The sequence below is a fragment of the Cupressus sempervirens genome, chromosome 1 (genome assembly GCF_028749045.1).
Source record: "Cupressus sempervirens isolate cs-2001-9-10 chromosome 1, ASM2874904v1, whole genome shotgun sequence".
Lineage (NCBI taxonomy): Eukaryota > Viridiplantae > Streptophyta > Pinopsida > Cupressales > Cupressaceae > Cupressus > Cupressus sempervirens.
Genome location: NC_143118.1, coordinates 332,481,356 through 332,503,183, shown reverse-complemented (window position 1 = coordinate 332,503,183; position 21,828 = coordinate 332,481,356). Strand labels below are relative to the sequence as shown.

General features: G+C 38.9%; 1 protein-coding gene across 5 annotated transcripts in view; it reads left to right on the top strand.

Moving 5' to 3' along the window:
- LOC149577529 (calcium/calmodulin-regulated receptor-like kinase 1) overlaps positions 1-21,828 on the top strand; it is a 211,056-nt gene that overhangs the window by 146,261 nt on the left and 42,967 nt on the right. For all 5 annotated transcript variants that reach the window (XM_089824244.1, XM_089824223.1, XM_089824228.1 and 2 more), the window contains one exon: positions 2,533-2,730. In XM_089824244.1, coding sequence (XP_089680370.1) covers positions 2,533-2,730 — 198 coding nt within the window. The remainder of the gene's footprint in view (positions 1-2,532; positions 2,731-21,828) is intronic.

Sequence of the window (21,828 nt, the reverse complement as noted above, 5' to 3'; positions counted from 1 at the left end):
AAATAGAAATCCAAGTCCCCATTCCAGCTGCAACATGGTTGCAGAGTGACGGAGGTGGGGGTACTTGGGTATGTGAGTACTTGGTGTGGGGATGTCTTGGGAAGTGCTACTCCAAAGTTTCTGGTTTTTATGTTTAAAAATGTGAGTTTTGACCAAAATCGGGTTTAGGAGATGCAATTACATTGGTAAAAACTCATCATTTTTACTTGGTGTAAATATGTATTCGAGTTTGTAGAATGCAAATGCATATGTAGGAATACGGAGTTTGGATGTATTTGGATGATGAATTGAACATGGAAGATGAAATCATAGAAATGCACTTGCATTCTTGGGGGAAGATCTCCAACTTTTCTCAATAAACAAACAACAAAGTATTTACGAAAACTAAAAACTAAAAGAAAGAAATACCTGTTGCTTTGACTCAAACTATGATAAACTCAAAAACTTCACTTTGCATGCAATATCATTTTTGAAATTGAAGAGCCTTACTTAGAGAGCAAAGAGCAATTTTTGGAAGAAGAAGAAGAAGAAGTTGGGATGAAACGCCTCTTCCCCAAGACCAAAATCAGGTTCTGCATAGACAAATGCATGTTTTAAATATGCAATAAAGATGTGTATAACTCATTCCGAAGTCTTGGTCGGGTTAGAAGAGTGGATTACATGTAGCGATTTTGATGCAAGTGCATGTCTAAGACTTTTTCTTTCCAATGCCCAAGGCAAATCGGGTTTAGAAGTGCAAATGCATGCCACACTTTTGAGTCAAAGACCGAAATCGGGGTCTCTAGACCTAAACACATGTTTCAAACATGTAACATGAATGCATGTAAATCATTTTGCAACCAAAATTGGGTTCTCCAAGAGAAAATCATGCAGCTTTTTTTATGCAAATGCATTTCTTCAAGGTAAATCAGGTTTAGAAAAAGCTTTTGCATATTTAAAATATGTATTGGCAATGCACAAGTCCAAGCATTTTTCTTCAAGGAGCAAAATCGAGGTCTCCAACCCCTTTCGCATGTCATGTATTTGCACATAGACCAAAGTCGGGTTCTCCCAGGTCAAATGCATGTTTTAAATAAGCTAGGCAAATGCATGTATATGACTTAGAAGCCAAAATCAGGTTCTCTACATGCAGCGTTTTTTTATGCAAGGCTCAAATCGGGTTTAGCAAGAGCTCTTACATTCAATAAAATGCATTTGTTTGACCAAAAGTTCACCTCTTTGCAAAATTAGGGCTAGAGGAAGTGATTGCATGTTTTAAACATGCAATTCATTTACATTTTCATGACTTGCATTTGCATGTTTTTGAAATCCCTTGGCAAATCGTGGTTGTAGTATGCCATTAAATGTAATGCATTTACATGCAAAGAAGAAAATTGGGTTCTAGTGGATGCATTACATGTATTTTCATTTCAAAAATAACATGGAATGGAGTTGCATCAATTAAGTTTTTGATTTAGCACATGCCTATTTGATTTTCGTAAGCAAATATCAGTTAAATGGGTCAAATACATATTTACACTAAATTTTTACATATTGTGTGTAAATATGTTCAAAAAGTGATATTTCACTTGAATGTTTTAATTAAACCATTAAAGTAAATCTCAACATCAAATTAGACTATAAAGTGATAAAGTCACCTAAGTGATAAATTAAAAAGCAACTCAATGTCAAATTATAACATAAAGTGCACTATAATGACTTTAATCACTTAAGTGATAAATCTCAAGTAATAAAGTAACTGAAAAACATAACACAAAGTCATTTTAAGTTATGTTTTTCAAAAAGTGCAACTCAAAATTAGAATATAAATCCAATATTTTAAATATACAATTGAAATTGGAGAACCCACTTTTTAGGCACTTAATTTTTAATATCTTGTCACTGACAACTCCGATTAAGTCCCAAGATATCTCGAATTGAAGGGAAAACTGAAAGCAAGAGATTGAAGGAAACAAAAAGACTTAAATAAACTAAACAAACACTTAAAAATGAAGTAGAGGCTAACGAATTGAAAAAACTGAAAAGACTTGATGAGAGCCTTCAATAAAAGGATTCATTAAATGAATTGGGAACATTCATTTGATCAATCTTGGCCAATCAAATAGTGAATTATCTCAGAGAAATACGAAACTTAATTGAAACAGTTTCGTAATATTACCTACATTTTGTGGTGACAAAATGGATCACAACATAGAGTTTCTAATTTTTGTTCCATATCTATTTTGTTTGGTTAATGACTTTCTAATGCAGGTCGTAATTTATTGGGTAAGCTTCTTTTTATCAATTTTTCGTACATAATTAGTTTTTTAAAATGTAATGCTCAATGCCTGTATAAAAGTTATCTTCCTCTAATTCTTGCAAGTCTTTGTTTTATTTTTTACATGGAACTTGTGGTCTAATGTTTGCACATATTCCATATCATCACTCTCACCACATTTATGTTTGTATTTCTTTCTGTTGATTTCATTTAGGCAAGAGCTCGATTATTGAAAGCTTTTGAATGAGACTTACCAGAAGGAATTTTTAATACAGGTTGCTGATTTTGGACTATATAAGGATGCAGTGTGCCCTCCATTAGCAATTGGAGGAACATGTGGGTATGCAGATCCTGAGTATGTGAGAACAAACACCTTAACTGACAAAAGCGACATCTATAGCTTTGGGGTTCTGTTGTTTGAACTTATATGTGCAGTTGGACCACAACAAGGACTACTTGATTATGTGAAACATGTAAGATCATTACAATCCTTTTATTTCTCTAAAAAAAATTGAATAAGATTTAAATTTTGTATACATTTTCCACTGGCTTCATTAAGGTTTTGTTTAAATGAGATATTTCTCTTTAGCATGTAGGATCCAAATTATGATTCCTAAGAGAATTTTCTGTAGTTGTTATTTATAAAACAGATGTTAATTTTGTTAATATTGAGCTGACAATCTAAATATTATACAGAATAGCTCTATGAGTAGCTTAGAGCTACATTAAATGACTCTTCTTTTTATAACAGTATTTAGAAGCTATAAAAAGAGTGTCTCCCATTTAAGATGCCAATAAAGAAAAACTATCCTGTCTTTTTGAACAGTCTTCAGAAGCTATATAACTAAGTGCCTGACGATATAAATTGCCAATAAATGAACACTTACACGCTATTATCTAATAATAATGAAATAAAGTGGCTATGGTAAAAGGTATAATAAGAAAGAAGTACAACTGTTGAAGGATATGTTTGTATAATCTCCAATTTCTTACCATTATTCTGAGAGTAAACTGTATGAGTGTTATGATTTGAAGTAGAAGTGGTAGCAAACGTATTCCAAGGATTTTGTACTAAGGAGTTGGATCCCCGAACCAGAATACAATTCAATGAGTAGGTACTTCTGCCCTCTTTCTCAATGGGTGATATTGAGTGCGAGTGCTCTTTTAGATCCTTTTGAATTGACAGTAGGCTATATTCAAAAACATGTTTCCTGCCTTGTAATGTTTTCCCACTTGCACAGTTACATGTTCATTGATGAGTGATAAGTTGTTAATTAATAGTAAATGATACCTTTGATAATTATAGCTAGTAATATAGTCTCATGCTTCTTCATACCTAATTGATTCTTCCATTAGTTAATGTTTTTAGACTAACAATCAACAGGTATATCTTGTAAGTTTGCTGACTCACACGACTTTTATACTGCCTATTCTGAATTATTATTGATTATCTAGTGATTTAAACTTTGTATTATTTCATTCATATGCTCATTAACATTTTTTTTAATATTATGAACATAATTTATATTAGAATAGTGTAATATTTCTTTAATGGTCATCTTAGTCATTAGTTTATTAGCTAGTTTCTATTTCTGTCTTTAGTTCTCGATTGTTTCTTTTAGATATATTGTCTTTGTAAATCTATATAACGAGCTTTCATCTCCTTTGTTTAATACAACTACACCATCTATTTACCATAACATGGTATTAGAGCAAGTCGATTGGGATTTCATAAAATTTGGCAAATTTTTAAGAAAAAAACTGAAACTGAAACTATTTTGATCTAGATTTTTTTTCTATTAAGTATAAGCAGTAGCTTACATCTCTGCAACTATAAGGTCCAAGATAGCATCATTTGAGAGTTTATCGGTTATGATCAGAATTACATATTAGAGTTTTCCAACACTATTACTCCAAAAAAGACAAAATTAGGCACGAAACATTGTAAAGAAACTAAATAGCATCAGCTCCTAGTCTAAAATAGCATCTCTGGGCACACTTGTGGACTACCCCTGGGATCTTGGATGGAGAACCGTGACTATCATAGGCGGCATCATTGTTACTGGTATTGCAGCCATAAGAGGTCTCCTTTCTTCGTGCATCTGCCTTGTGGTGGATTCCCTGGCCTGCTCAAAGGAGGATGGTATTCTGTAATATATCTGAATTTGACTTCCATTTTTAAAATCACAGCTGGTCCATCTTGTAGAAGGTTCTTGAACTTTTTTTCCTCCACTTTGAGAACTAATGTGACCTGCATTGATATATTAGAGTATATGAGTCTCCTAGGGACTTGGTAAGATTTCTAGAAACAACTGAAAACATGTTATCATTACGTTTTTTCCATAGCAGCCATAGAACTTCAGTTGAAATAATAGACCAAAACAAGTTACAATCATTCTTTGTGCTCAAGATTTTCCCTTTCATAACATTATCAATATCAAAATTCTGTTCAGGGGTGAATCCAAACAGTCCCCAAATTTCCTTTGCAAAAGTGCACTAAAAAAATACGTGAAATAAGGTTTCAGGCTTTCTACAATAAGAGCAGATATTAATTTCCCAATTTGGTTTATTGACTTGTAATTTGTGCAAGAGGAATCTCCAAAAGAAGCACTGCTTTTTTGGCTCTACTGGTTTATGCCACAGGTAAAGGAGAATGGTTTCCCACTCTTTGGGATCACAGTTGCACTTCCAGGCATGATTTAGGTGTTCAAAAATATCTGTGCTGGAGGATAAGAATTTATACATAAGTTTGGTTTTGGTGCAGGGCAAGGGGGTGCCATCTCTCCAAGATAAGTTCGAGACTCTGTTATGTACAGAAGACATAGTCCTAGGAAGGAGCAAAGTCTCACATGCTTGCTCCATCATAACATATGTTCTTTTTTGGGTAGCAGGCAGATTATATTTACAAGATAGCATATCCCAGCTAATTAGGGCTCCTCTTTCTATAATGTCTTTGAAAGAGCTATTTCCTAGGGAGTCCCATTTCTTTGTGGAGCAGCCTTCCATGAGAGCAAGAGGTTTGTCCCTATGGTTTAGGTTCCACCAGATAGATAGCTCTCCAAAGATTTTGTTGTCTTTACTTATTACTCCAGAACCCTTGATGAATGTTTTCATGATTTCCTAACACTTCCATATAGATTTGAAGCCATTAGACCCCTTAACTTTGACTACAAAGTTCCCTGCTATTAGATCATCCATGTTTAAATTTTTCCAATAAGAGGCTTTAGATAGATATCCTCTTGATATATTATATCTGACCAATACTTTCCGTGGTTCACTGCCTTCTGTAGCTTTAGCTATCCACTTGGTTGCAAGAGAAATGCCTTGTAGCCTTAGTTCTTTTAGGCCCAGTCTCCCCATTGCCATATCCATGGTACACCATTGTATATGACTGCATGTGGTTTCTTCCCTCCTTTATCATCTGATCACAAAAATCCTCTTATTGACTTTTGAAAGTAATTAAACTGACTTTGGTTGAACATCCATGCTGAGGCGTAGTAAATAGTATACGAGGACGTAATCTTTTGGCAGACTTGTACCCTACCAGCCAGGGATAAATATCTGACATTCCACTTGCTAAATTTCTTGTCCATCTTATTCTTTACCCAACTCCACATCTCACCTAGATTTGGGCATACTGAGAATGGGATGCCTAAGTATTTAACAATATGGTTAGGACCTCCCCATGTAAATCCAAATTGGTTGTACCACACTGGGGTGTTATCCTGCCATCCAAGCATAACTGATTTTGGGACTGAGACCTTGCTTCCTGAGGCTGCACAAAACAAATCCAACTTCTTCATCAGGTTTTGAATATTGTCTTGTTTCAAGATAAGATTGATTGCTGTCATCAACAAATTGAACAGTGGAAATTTCCTCACCATTTCGAAGTAGGATGCCTTTAGCTCTTGGAGATATGGTGTTATCCTTAAAGATGTTGCCAAGAGCATCAACTGCAATGACAAGAAGGGCAGGTGCTAATGGACAACCTTGTCTAATGGATCTTGTAAGCACAAATGGTTTAGATCTAGATCCATTGATTTCTACTGTGGCATTTGCATCTCTTTTTAGAGTATGAACCATATTGCAGAAAAACTCCCACTCAATCCTGTCTTGGGCTTATTCAAAGTTAAGCAGTGGCATGCTGGCCTGTTGGCTGGACTCTTTAGCCCAATCTAGTGCCTACCAACATGTGGTTAGATTTTCCAATATATACCTTCCTTGAACAAAACCAGTTTGGGTTTTGCTTATGATCTTTGGTAGTATATCCTCAAGCCTGCAGGCTAGGATTTTGTAAGACACATTCAAAAGAGTAATAGGCCTCCAGTTTTTAATCTGTATTCTTTTTTTGGAATTAGCTTGATTACTCCAGCATTTATATTTGCCTGCAAAGATTCTCTTGAGAAGGCCTCATTAGCCGATAGGCAAGTTTTTGGGGGAAGCATCCGCGCGGATTGTAATGTCTCACACGTTGATGTTAGGAACTAATTTTACTGATCTCAACTTCTTGGGCTGGAGAATGCTATCATATTGGGGGCTCTGGGGCGTGGTCTTCCTCGACATGTGGGAGTTGGAAGAGGAGGTTTGAACCAGCTGGAGGAAGTGTGGGAGCATATTGTGGGGTGTTTATTTTGAGGAGTGGTGGAGTTCCTGCCAGTTGTGGAGGATTTGGTGCCACAGGAAGAGATATTTGGGGGGGTTGTTGACAGTGGATTTGGCTGGAAATGGGTGTCTTTAGGAGAGCGTCCTAGCCGAGGGATTGGCAATAAAAGTTGGGGAGAGCGTTTTCAAAATTTATGCCCCTTTGACAAATTTATGATCAATTGCTTTATGTAGTTCAGAATCATTTGGATAAGGTCAAGCTGAATTGTAGAGTTGTGGCTACATCGCCCGCAGACTTAATGTTCTTGATGTCCATTCTCACCTCAACTTTCAAGCCCCAAATTAGTTTACCAGAACACCATGGTAATATTCCACTTACAATTGAAGTTCCATCTACAATGCTCAACACCGTTTCATAGTCCATGGTGAAATCCTCAGCTGAACTATACCCATATGATTCTTCTAATCTCTCCTCTGTTGTTTTGTTCAGCTTATTGTACCCCAACTCTTTAAACACTAGCAATATGTTGTCTAGTACATTGCTTAAGCAATTGGGTTCAATTCTTAGCCCTTGAAGGTTGCCATTCAAAGCTTTGAGAGCTACCATCAAGGCATCATCGTATTCGTCCTCTAATGATATAGCTACAAAATGTTTATCGCATAGATTAATTGATTAATGCACATAGACAATGAACAAGAACAGCAACAACAGTACTTCCTTTATCATTCGCATATGCCAAGAGATTACATACCGAGCATCAGATAAGATTAGATGATTTACAATGATCCCAAACGGGGTATAAATACTTTCTGCCGAACCTTCCCGAAGGCGTCTATCAGCTACATGACAATACTAATCTACCCATCGGTTACAAAATCTTTACCGATGACATGAACCCGTCGGCCCGTCGGCTGCAAAATCTTTACCGATGACTACACCCTGTTGGCTATAGTTTCTATCGACAACACAAAAGATCCATTACAATTGGAATCCTCTGAAGTAGGAAGGATACTCACCAGGATCATATACCCTCCGACCTTTTTAGAGATGGAATCCTCATCATCTTAACTTTCATCTTTAACTTATGACCACCTTTCTTTGCATTCACCCTGTTCTAGGCCATCGATAAATTGGTTTCTTCTTCCATTTCTCTTTGATAACCTCAAGAAGTCAAATCTTAATTAGGGGGAAACATCACTTAGGCAGAAATATATCTATATATACCCAAACCCCCCAACACAATTCTTGCATTAAAATTGGTTTGGGATGTCAGAAACAGTAAGTGAAGAGTTCTTGGAGCAAATCACATTTGGTTAGCCTTTTCTTATATATTCCACACATACCTAGATGCCTAAATCTTGTTACGTGGAGACTTCAGAGCATCTTTGGGCATCCTGTGCCATGATATTGCAAAGGTTTGTTAGAGTGTTCATTATGATTCTCAGAAGTGTTTATGTTTGCATTTCCTCTACATTTAACTTGTAAAATGAATGGTGTCGGTCATTTTCTAAATAAGAACATGAGAATGAGATGACACTAATCTTAAGACTATCAAATGTAGTACAGTAAGAAAGCAGTCACAACATATGTGATGAAATGAAAAGGACAGATTAGTAGTTGATCATAACATCAAAACTAATGCTTAGTAGGATTTACTAAGAGTAACAAGTCAAGCAATAAACTAATTCTACTCTTCTAAAGAATAAACTAATTTTACTCTTTTGAAGAATAATTTCATTGAAGCATTTTGGTAATCAATAAATTGGATTGAAAGAAAGTCCTTTCTCTTACAAATTAAGCTGGCAGCTTAGTGATTCAGTTTATATAATTGATCTCAAGATTTGACAAACAACTTTTCTTCCATTCTAATAGTTCATGCTATGTTGCATTTTTACTCATTTGTAATGTTGATCTTTTTAATGGTTGGATTATGAGTAATTCAGATGTATTGAAGAATTAAAAGGTTTTATTAGATATTTCAAATGTAGAAAACTAACTTTTAAATATATATAGTTTTAAATATTTTTCTACAAATGTTTACATTAAATATTGTATTTACGCTACAAATATAGTATAGATTATAATAAAGAGAGGGAAAAGGAGAAGGAAAGAGAAGGGGAAAAAGAAGAATTTGAAGGAAGGGGAGAAGGAGGAGGAGAAGGGAAAACAAAGGAGGAGAAAGGGAAGCTCAAGAAAAAGCACAAGGAGAAGAAGTGGAATAAAAAGAGAAAGAAGGAGAGGGGAAAGAGATCGAGAGAGGGGCAAAAAAGAGAACAGGGAGAAGGAGGAGGAGGAGGAGGGGGATAATAAGAAGGGGAAGATCAAGAAGAGGAGGAGGAGATGAAGAAGAAAGTGAAGGAGAAGGCAACAAAGAAGGAGGTGAAGGACAAGACCAAGACGAAGGAAGATAAGGGGAAGAAAAAAAACAATGGAAAGAGAAGGAGGAGAAAAAAGGAAAAAAAGAGTAGGTATGAAGGAGGAGGAAAAGGTCACGCAACAAAATGAAAAGAACCAAAAAGAGGAGTAGAGGGAGAAGACGAAGAAGAAGAAAGAGAGGGAAAAGGAGAAGATGAAGAAGAAAACACAAACCAAGAAGTCAAAAAAAGAGCAAGGAGCAAGGGGATGGTGGAGAAGGAAGAGGAGGTGAATGAGAAAAAGGAGGAGGAGAAGAATGAATAGGAGATGAAGAAGAAGAAGAAGAAGAAGACAAACAGAAATAGGAGCAAATTGAGATGGGGCTCTATGCGCCAAGGAAGGTGATACCACTCATAAATCTCACCACACTCGAGCCTTGTGCATTTCATCAAACTGGCCCATCTATGATCTTGCAAGTGAAATAAAATAATACATGTGCTTAATGTTTAAAAGCTATGTCCCCAGTGGTGTCTTTGATGGACTCCCTCAAAACTAGCTTTTAAGCATATATAGTTTTTAAAGTTTATCTAGAAATGTTTACATTAAATATTGTATTTACACTACAAATATAGTATAGATTATAATAAAGAGAGGGAAAAGGAGAAGGAAAGAGAAGGGGCAAAAGGAGTTGAAGGAAGGGGAGGAGGAGAAGAGAAAACAAAGGAGGAGAAAGGGAAGCTCAAGAAGAAGCACAAGGAGAAGAATTGGAATAAAAAAAGAAAGAAGGGGAGGGGGGAGGGGAGGGGAAGGAGAGCGAGAGAGGGGGAAAAAATGGAACAAGGAGGAGGAGGAGGAGGGGAATAAGAAGGGGAAGATCAAATAGGAAGAGGAGGAGGAGATGAAGAAGCAAGGGAAGGAGAAGGCAACGAAGAAGGAGGTGAAGGACAAGACCAAGAGGAAGGAGGATAAGGGGAAGATGAAGTGGAAGAAGAAAAAAAACCAATGGAAAGAACAAAAAAGAGGAGGGGGAGAAGATGAAGAAGAAGAGAGGGAAAAGGAGAAGATGAAGAAGAAAACACAAAGCAAGAAGTTAAAAAAAGAGCAAGGAGAAAGGGGACGATGGAGAAGAAGGGGGAGGTGAATGAGAAAAAGGAGGAGGAGAAGAATGACTAGGAGATGAAGAAGAAGAAGAAGAAGAAGAAGAAGACAAACAAAAATAGGAGCAGATTGAGATGGGGTTCTATGTGCCAAGGAAGGTGATACCACTCATAAATCTCACCACACTCGGGCCCTGTGCATTTCATCAAACTGGCCCATCTGTGATCTTGCAGGTGAATAAAATAATACATGTGCTTAATGGTTAAAAGCCACGTTCCCTATGGTGTCTTTGATTGACTCCCTCAAAACTAACTTCTAAGCATATATAGTTTTTAAAGTTTATGTAGAAATGTTTACATTAAATATTGTATTTACACTACAAATATAGTATAGATTATAATAAAGAGAGGGAAAAGGAGAAGGAAAGAGAAGGGGGAAAAGGAGTTGGAGGAAGGGGAGGAGTAGGAGAAGAGAAAACAAAGGAGGAGAAAGGGAAGCTCAAGAAGAAGCACAAGGAGGAGAACTGGAATAAAAAGAGAAAGAAGGGGAGGGGGGAGGGGAGAGAAGGGGAAGATCAAGAAGGAAGAGGATGAGGTCGATGCCAACGATGATGCCATACTTCGTGCCTTACTGATTGCTTCTGATAGGGTAGACAGATTGAATCCCTTCACACAACCCTTTAGTGGTTCTGCTAGTCTGTCCATAAAGAGCACAACCTGCCTTCTTTCGGAGATGTTCGTGACCAACACAGAAAGTCTCTAAAATTTTGCAATGAATCGATCCACGGATCCAGTTTGCCTCAGTTGCACCAGATCTTTGAAATTGAGCTTGGGGTCTTTCCCATTGAATCGTTCTATTAATCTCTCCGTAAATTTCACATAGGTCTTTATTTGATCATGCCCTAATGTAATGGTGTTGTGGTGTCACCATTCGTGTGCAACTCCTTCCAAGTGCAATGTGGAAAATTTGATAGCTTCTTCTTCAGGCATTGGATTTAGTTGGAAGTAGGTATCAGCTTTCATCACCCATGCCTGTGCTGAAATGGAACCCGATCCATCAAATGGAGATAGATTCACCTTACTCAATTTTCTCCTGAGATCATCGTTAAAGTATCCTCCTCTGTTTCTGCCTCCCGAGTATCTCATCCTCAGATCTGCGTAATCTTTGTAGGAAATGTCCTCTTCCAGGTTTGCATTCCTCCAGTGCTCTCTTATCTCTTCAAAAGTTGGTAGTCTCTCTCTGTGATATGCTTCCGTTTGTGGTGGGAAAGTCGGCATGGAAGGTCGAGAGCATGTTGGCTGAGGGTGTGGTTTACTCGATACTGAATCCGCACTGTGTCCATTTTGTTCTCTGCCAACTTCTTGAGGATTTCCTCCATGAGTCGCTGCGTATCCATGATCTGTGCCTGATTTGGAGCAAGTTCCCTTAGAAGTGCCACAAGTTTGACGCCCGTTGGTTCCCGTTCGTCAGCCATTCGATCGACGGAATGCGTCCTTCTCTTTCGGCTATAAACTCCCATTCACCATCCACAGGCTGGCAAGATTGAAGAGCTCTGATACCACTATAATGGTTCGGGCTAGCAATGACCAACTGGAGTTTTTTGAAAATGAATGCAATTATGGGCTTGTAGGATGTCCATACAGTGTGGGGGAAGAGTCTCTATGATACCTGTATGGTAGTGTACAGGAGTATGGCATAGGAGTTTGGCATAAAGAGATGAGATGACCGTACAGTGTGTATGTTGCCAACAGGAAATAGTACGGTGGTGCACTAGTCCATATAGGAGGGAGTTTTGGTTGCCGTATGGTGGGGAGAAGAGGCTGTACAGTGATTGAGTCATTTTGTACGGTGCAAGTCTGAGCCTGACGTACAGTATGCAATTCGTACAAGGAAATGTGCAGCCAGCGAAAACCGTATGGTGGCATAGGCAAGCTATACAATTAATGAAGGAGACCGTATGTTGATCCAGAGGAAAATTCCAAAGCCGTACGGATGGATAGAAGGTGAGAAAAGATAGTACGAAAGGATGGATGGAAGCAGCATGCAAGCACAATGTTGCACGAACACAGAATATAGAATATTATCAAACCTACGATAATCACTGTAGATTTCAAACATAAAGCAATGCTGTAACAAGTATGAAAGAACATTCACCAGATTGATAAGAATTGCAAATAATGAGAGCACTCCAATTTGCCCGATACAGATCACTTGAACATCGACGAAATAGGGTGAGGGTTGAATCCCACCGAAACCGTGCAAGCCAAATAGGGAAGGTCTTTCACTTCCGAAATGGCAAACAATGCCGAACTCCAACAGGAATCCGCAGTACAAAGAGATATAGTCCAAAGCATACCTACAGACTACCTACGAGCCGTGCTTAAATACCCATCGGGGAAAACTTTCCAAAGGTGTACAAAATTAGCCGACGACGACACAAACTACAAAATAAAAATGGGTCTGAGATAAAATAAATCAATTCGTCCGTTACAAAGATTAAATTATTATTTATTTTATAATGGGGACATTACAGAAGTAAGGGAAGGAGAAGGCAGCGAAGAAGGAGGTGAAGTAGAAGACTAAGAGGAAGGAGGATAAGGGGAAGATGAAGTGGAAGTAGAAAAAAAATAATGGAAACAGAAGGAGAAAAAGAAAAAGAAAAAAAAGATTAGGGATGAAGAAGGAGAAAAAGGACACGCAACAAAATGAAAAGAACAGAAAAGAGGAGGGGGAGAAGACGAAGAAGAAGAGAGGGAAAAGAAGAAGATGAAGAAGAAAACACAAACCAAGAAGTAAAAAAAAGAGCAAGGAGCAAGGGGGTGATAGAGAAGAAGGGGGAGGTGAATGAGAAAAAGGAGGACAAGAAGAATGATAGGAGAAGAAGAAGAAGAAGACAAACAATATTAAAGAAGATATATCTTCTATCGGTGTAACCATTGCACCCTTTTTGGTACAAGTGCTAGTTATAGATTTTAAGGAGCTCTTTGCCAATCCAACTACTATTCTGTTTATAAAATTCGATGGGGAGGTCATTTGGGCTAGGCGCTTTAGCACTATTGATGTTTTGAATAGCTCTTAGAATCTCTACTTCTGATATAGCCTTATCTAGCTCTAGAATACCAGCTTGGTTAGGCATCTTGGGAATTAGGTTAGCAACCTTACTCGCAATTTCCATACTAGTACCTAGGTCTTCTGTGGTGAACAAGTCTTTATAAAAATTGGCAAAGGCTTGAAGTATGTCATTCTGTTTGTCGAGGTCTATATCATCAATTTTGATTGAATCAATCCTTATTTTGGCTTCTTTAGATTTGAGCATATTGAAGAAAAATTTGGAGCCTCTATCTCCCATACTAATCCAATTTAATCTTACTCTAGTCCTTGCTCCCTGAATTTTATGATGCTGAACCTTCCTCAATGCATCCCTAGCTAGAGCTACCTTCTCACTTTTTAGTTAACAATTTGGCTTTCTTTGCATCTCCTTCTAAGCCCAAAGAGTTCATTTTGTAAATCTAGCTCTAGCTTTCTTCTATCCATGGCCTTCTTCTTTCCCACTGTTTGAAAGAGAGTTTTCCATGATTGAACAATCTGGTTCCAAGATTCTATTGCAGACTTGTTGCTTTCTATTTTTTTATTATACCACCTAATGATGTTAATTGTAGCTCATATATCGTCATCCTCCAGCAGGGAGGTGTTAAGACAAAAGCTATCAATATGTCCTTTAGTTTTTTTTGCTTCGCCAACTGAAGTGATACAAGCAAGAATAGAGGATCATTGTGATTGTGGCTCCATGAGGTCCAATTTCAAATCTAAAATGATCTTTATTGGCATACATCCGGTCAAGCCTACAATAGATCCTTTTCCCACCAGTCTGGTAGTTGGACCAAGTATACTAGATCCCCTTATGGCCTTAGTTCCCTCCATTGGGTCACTAATCCTCAGTCTATTAGTCAATCTATGCTTGTAAAAATTTTTACTCCCTTTCCATTTAAACTTGTTTCCTCCTAATTTGTCACTAGCTGCTACAACAATGTTAAAATCTCCCCCCATGATCTAGGGTATGTTAGGAAAATCACTTAGCCAATTCCACAACTCAATTCTTTCCTTGTAGTCATTAGGTGCATAGATTGTTTACAGTACGGGGTAAATGGTTTATTAATGCATACAGACAATAGAATATGTAACACAGCAGTACTCCTTTTATTATTCGCATATATGCCGAAGAGATTACATAGTGCTTCCAATGATGATTACAACCCTCTTGGATGGTGTAGATATACCTTCTCGAAGGGGCCCATCGGCTACATGTTGGCTACATAATAATTACCGACTATATGCTAATCTACCCATCGGTTGTTTTATAATTTTACCGACAACATCATCCCCCCCAAAAAGAAAAGTCGTCTTCGGATGACAATTACAAAATATCCAAGACAGATTAACAAAACGAGAAACATTAACTGACTAACTATAACAAGATAGATATGTTTCCGTCACAACACTTTCACATTCGTTTTGTGATTGCATCAAACTGGTCTCCAAAATACATTGCATCTGCAGCCTTTGCTAACACAATACTGTTTCCTTAGCTGACCTTGATAGCCACTCGTGCCGCTTTCTCTGCTTCCAACTCTTGGGTACACTAAGCCAAGTGTCGCGATACTGCCTTCAACTAGATGATTAGCTCCTCCCAAGCTCTCTATGCATCCACCAAGACAACTTCACATCCAACACCTACTCCAAGTGCCTCAAAGCGTATCACCCCTCTCGAAAGGCTTGCTCTGTTGTTCTCTCCACCTTTGGTACACAGATACTCCATGCCTACAGGAGCTCTTGGTCTCATCAACTAGTCATACTTCCTACGACTGATAACCGAAGCGACTAGGGGTCTAGGGGGCAACGCCCCCACGGGGTCCTGGGGCAGCCAAGACCAAATTAGCACTCTCAAAGCCATATAAAATTCCATGGAATACACCATTTTTGTGATTTTCTTCTGATCTCACTCTTTCTAGCAACTGCTTATGTTTTATTACCTGTTAATGTCTTTCCTTTCCCTTGGACATCATGCGTTATTCATTCTGAACATTTTTTATTTGTCGTCATTTTATTTTTTATTTTTTGCTCCTCTTTTGACTGCTTCCTTATGGTTTTCTGCCAGGCGAATACATACTCTTTAGTTTTCTCCCTCCTTAGTCATACAGCAAGGCAATTGTATGTAGCCGTACGGTGCTTAAGATTGCTTGCTATATGGTATACCCTCTGTGCCTTCTTTTATTCTGTTCTTCCTAATACCCTACAGCCTGTATGCTTGCTGGTCTTTGAGTCGTACGACCCTATCTTATTCTTCACTCTTTTGCACAGCGTCAATAGTTCTCCCTTGCCTGTAAGGTGCCTGGTGTCGCGTGATCGTATGGTGAATGAAGCATGGTACAGTACGGTAAAAAAATTCATTACTCTTTCTTTTGCACCATACAGTGTTTTCTGACGTGGTTTGCCAAATGCCCGCACAGTTTGCCAAAATGCCCGTATAGTTGAGTGCTAAGAAGTCCATATAGTTTGAGTGCTGAGAGGTTTGTATGGTTTGAATGCTGGGAGGTCCGTATGGTGTCCGTATAGTTTGAATGCTGAGAGGTGCTCCACAAGCCATAAGGTGTTCACAGAATGGTTTTATTAGCTTGTATGGTGTTTGCATGCAATGAAGGGACCATATGATGTCTTTGACTGTGTTGTATGGTGTCCTTATAACTTTTTTTTTCCAATTTTTTTTTTTGAACACTCCTTGTCCCCTTCTATCAGGCACCTCTACCCACATTCAATAATGGTTGTTCTATCTTTTGCAACCCTTTGACTGATCGTATGGCAATGCTTCCATTCTCCTACCGATCTTGCAAGGGCCGTACAACCACTTCTTTCCTGGGCGTACGATCCAACTTTGCTCTTCTGGGCCATATGATCGTACGAAATATCTTCATATGGTCGCTTCCATGTCTTTCTGTTGTTTTAATTGCTCCTCTGTACGACGTACGGTACTTTCTTCCTCCCAATAATGCTCTTACATGTTTGTACGGTCCTATGTTTATTTTCTGTTGTACAGAAGGTCGTGCGATGCTTTCTCCTTCGCAGACAGTGCATGTGTGTCTGTACGGTAGCCTCTTCTTGTCGTCTATATGGTTTTCTTGTTTAACTGTAAGGTGTTGTCTGACAATGTGTATCCCCCTTTGCGATCGTACAGTTTTGTCCATGTACTGTATGGTGATGTTACACTCCTGTTCATTCGGTACCCTAGCTGGTTCATATGGTCCTTTCCTAAAACCTTACGGTTGCTTTGTCTAGGCTGTACAATACTTCCTTGCCTGCTTCTAGAAGGCCGTATGGTGGTAGCTCCTTGTCCGTACGGAGCCTCTAGTCTATATAGTATTTTTCTCTTGCCCTGTGCTTGCTGTATGGTGCACCTCCAGGTCTCTTCCTGCAAATTTCCAGTTGTACGGTGTATTCTTTTCTTCTCTGTGTGGGTCAAAGCTCTCTCTTCTCCCACCAGTATGTTTTTTGGTTCAATATCATCTCTGAGGTTCATGGTTTGTACTGTGGCTTCGTCATATTTTATCGGCTTTCCCTCACTGAATACATGTGCAGGTGTTTCATCCAGCAGTTCGTCCCCTTTTTTTATTTCCCTAAGTTCTTTTGGAAATCTATCTTCGTTGTGCCCTTCCTCAATCATTACTATGTTGCAACTCTGGAATAGCTCATAATCCTCCATTTGCCAGTGAAACAATCCGTTCACCAAATCCAAATCATCGTCCGTCGATCCACCTTCCAACCATAGGACTCCTTCCTCATTCGGTTCCATTCACTGCTTTCCTTCATCCTCTTCTTCAGAATCAAATGATAGAGCTTCTTCGCCCACCATTTGTATGTGTAAATCAATAATGAATTTTCGTCCTTTGCTTTCTAGTGATAGTGTATTCTTCTTCCACTCATGCTTAACCTTTGCTTGTACGAGCCATCCTCAGCCTAGAATGGCATCATATCCTCTCTTAAGCGGGATGACGACGAAATCGAGTAGGAACGACTGTGTTCCAATAGTCATTGGTTGTGCCATCAAGACGCCGAGAGGTTTAATGCCGTGTTGGTTTGCCGTTAGTAATTGGAACGTAAGTGGCCACGACGTCGACTATCTCAACTTCTTCCAGTTATCTTCTAGTAGGAGGTTTACCCTCGAGCCTTCATCCACAATTGTGTCTGAAAGGACCGTTCCTAATATACCCATTCCTACAACCGCCAGATGCCGTCCGGATGTGAGGGCTAACAGCATTGGGTCTGCTGCACTTGCTCTGCTTTTCTTTTCCCTTCAATGTTCTCGTGGTAGTTTAGCAGTCGGGGCTATGTTTGTGAGTGTTGTCCGTAGTTGAGGCATTGTGAGGATCAGATCATTTAACTTGACTGGTATTTTAGTTTGTAATATCTACTGTATGATGTTTTGTTCTATGCAGTTCCTCGTTGAGGTACCGGTAGTGTCCTTCAATTGTGATTTCTCTGCTTGTGTTGCTTTGTCAATTTCCCCCCGCGCTTCTTCCAATATCTTTTTTTCTTCCATTAGGTCGGGGTACAATTTTGCTTGTTTATAGGTGTTTGCTAAGACTTCTTCGCCCGTGCCAATGTTGATTAGATTCACTCCTGATTTCAGGCACTTGGCATCTTCATGATCTTCAGGACCGCACCATTTGCATAACAACTTTGGTGTATTCGCTGATGTATAGTTTCGTGCAAAGTGGCCCCACAAATTGCATGCTCCGCATTGAACCATTGGGCAATCGTTCTCATCGTATTGAATTCGGTTGCGGCCCCCATTATTATTGTCGATATTGTTATTGGTATTGTTGCTTTGCCCTCTTCTATTATTTCTGTACGCACCTAAAGTGGCACCATTATTGCTTGTGTTTTTGCTCCCTCCTGTTGTGGAAGCCTCCTGTGTTAGGAGCACTTGTTGATGCTCTCTTGTTTTCATATAGAAGTGGCATTCTTTTATGGAATGTCCCATAATTTGGCAGATATCATAGAATTGGTTTTTCGGGCAAGATCCCTTAATGTGACCTTCTGTCTTGCAATGTATGCACCATAGCTCGTTTCCCTTCATCTCTTTCTACATATTCTTAAATTCCTTCATCATTCTGATAATATCCTTCTAGAGAGCTCAGACCTTCTTACTGTCCTTTTCGTCAGCACTGCTATCTTTATTCGAAGACGCGTCATCTGAGTCGGATGAGCTACTTTTCTTCTTCTTTTTCCTTTTTTGTTCACTCTCTAAGTCCATTGCCGGATTGTATGCTTCGGTATATGATGATGGTGGCACAATCTTCATTTTCTTCCTTAACTCCGGCCGTAGTCCTTCAATGAATCATCTCTTTTTCAGCCCATCTCCCAGCTTACTTTCCATTTTATTTATTAATTTTTTTTTTTTCTGGCATAGACATGGACCGTTTCGTTTTTCCCTTGGTTTGTGGTGTAGATTTCTGCTCCTATCTCATTGTCGTCTTGCAACAATTGAAACTCGGTGATAAACTCCTTTTTAACTCCTGCCCATGTAGTTAGTTTCTGAGGGTCGGCGTCTGAAAACCAATCAATTGCCACACCCTGTAGGGTTGCTGGGAATTGTTTTACCCAATCATCCTTGTCCATCACGCCATTTGCTATCCATATGGTTTCGCGCGTCTTGCAATGTCTGATTGGATCTGTTGTTCCATCACCATTAAACTTTGGTAATTTTTCTTTGGGACCTGCCATCGCTACTTGCTTTTGATTCTTAGGTACTTGTTGAGCACTCGCACGGTTCTGAGCACCCGCATTGTTCTCAACACCTGCGCTATTCAAAGTACCCACGCTGTTCTGCACAACACCCATGTTGTTCTGCACACTTGCACTATTCTGCACAATACCCACGCTGTTCTGCACACCCATGTTGTTCTGCACACTTGTGTTGTTCTGCAAACCCGCATTGTTTCGGACAGTCATCTTATTTTCAATAACTGCGTTACTTGGTGAAAAAGGGTTTTCCTCGAGCAAAGTTGTCTATTTCGGAAGTGTATCACAGACGAAGATTACACTCCACGCTCGTGCTCCCTTGGCACTCCGAGCCGTGCAAGTTAATTCCCTTCCGTCTGGATTCTCTTCCCTTGGCGTATACATGTTGAGAAATTCCTCCCTTGTTTCTTCCACGAAATCCAACTGTTGTCGAGTCTCTTCCAACAATTCCTCGATGCTTTAGTGTCTGTCGGCAATCTGCTGAAACCTCTGTCTACATTCGGCCTGCTGTGCCAAAATTAAATTCCCTTCTGCGGTGCGTATTTCATCTTTTTCCTTTAGCTTATTCTTATTTTTGTTCAACTGATTCGGCATTGGTCTTCATTCCTTTGCTTTCATTCTAGGTCCATTGGGCAACGGCACCAAATGTTTACCGTATGGGCTAAACGGTTTATTAATGCATACAGACAATAGAACATGTAACACAATAGTACTCCTTTTATTATTCGCATATATGTCGAAGAGATTACAGAGTGCTTCCAATGATGATTACAACCCTCTCGGATGGTGTACATATACCTTCCCAAAGGGGCTCGTTGGCTACATGTCAACTACATAATAATTACTGACTACATGCTAATCTACCCATCGGCTGTTTTATAATTTTACTGACAACATAGATGTTGCAAAGCCCAAATTCTCTTTCATTCTCTTGGCATTTAATCCACATAGCCCTATTACAGGGTGAGGATTCCCTTTCAACAACTCTGCTATTCCAATTTGGCCCTACAAGGATAGCTGCACCTCCCTTCCCTTTCTCATGTGATGTAGTGTAAGTTTTAGCATCTCTCCAAATACATTTGAGGGCAATGTCTAGGCCAAATCTAATGGATTTTAATTCTTGCAGCATAACAATGTCTATTTTCTAATTAGCCAAAAGGAATCTTATTAGCCAATAGAAACCTATTAACAATATATTTTCTAGTTGGGGACTCAAGCCCCTTCACGTTCCAAGATGCTATATTTATCTACATCGTTGAACGGGCTCTTTTGAGTTTTTATCTAAAGATTTAAAGCTCTTAAAACAACTAGGAAGTTGTTTTTTTTGTTTCTTGTTTTCCTTAGGAAGGTTAGATGAGCTTGGGGGTGTCCCTCTTTTCTTTGGAATTTTCTCAACATTATCCCCTCCAATGATTGTCCTCTCCGTTCTTTGAGAGGATTTGCTTCCTAGGTTTCCCTTTCTTTTTTTGAGCTTTGAATATAAATTCCTCATCCTCTCCAGGTGGAGTATCATCAATGTTCATACTTTCATCATATTTATACCAGCCTACAAACAGATTTACTATATCAGATTCAATGTGTGAGGAGGGGGTAACAAGGGAGGCATTCCATTCCAACGATGGGAGCACCTCTGGATGAATGTTATCTGGCTTAGCAGGGATTACAATGAGTTCAAAGTCAGTCAATCTATCAAATCCCTTATTAGTGTCCTGCAGCTCTATAAGGTTGTTAGCATTATCTTGTGCTGGTCTAGAGTCTAATATCTCACTTTCCTTCGCTCCATTCTTCGGAGACACTGCTAGCAGTGGGGTATTAACACCGTTCCTACCCATCTTCTCACTCACTATGCAAGGAGTTTCTTCCTCTAGTCTAAGGCTACTGCACACAACAGACTTTCAACCTTATCTTGGAGGAGGAAGAAAAACTCCAACTCTTCTGTAGGGCAAGTTGGTGGTTCTTACAATGTTCTGTGTTTAGGTTTAGAAGGAGGGGCATCAAGGCCAAAGTAACAATATTAATGTTTGATAAGCCATAAATTATTGGGGGTTGAGGATTATGCACATATTCCCCCTAATTACTTTTTATCCACAAATTTGGCTTGCTAGGCATCAAGCTTTGCCTGTAACTACTGGTTAGAAGATAAAGAAGGGCGGGCAAAGAGCTTTGAATTGTCTACATTAGGATCCTTTTTTGAGATCTTAGGGTCAGTTTAAGATTTAACAAGGGGGTAGTTAATCTTTTATGGCCTTCCTTCTTACACAAAAAACAAACATTGTATCCACCATGAAAAGTAACAAGGCATGAAAAAAATTGGCCCTTTATATCAAAAGTAAAATCTTCAGAAATGTCCACACCTTAGATTGATTGCAATGAGGATGTGGGCAATCATATGAGGTAGGAGATTCGGGGTATGATCAACCCTAATAACATTTCCAATTGGAGCCAAGGCTTGTAGAATGATGTTCCACAGGAATGAGTGATTTTTTCCCACTGTAACCCATCTTGGGCATGAAAGTGCTACCACTTCAAGGATTGCATTTGGTGTCCATGGTAGGGCATGAAAGGTGCTAGCCTTAATCCTCCAGTATTGTTTACACACAACTTCTTGGTGTTTATGTTTACAAAAAAACACAAGAAACAACCCTTTTTGAACCAGCCCAAAGTCTGAAATTTGAAACTCATTCTTCTTATTCCCCACATTTTCAGTCCAATCATTCAT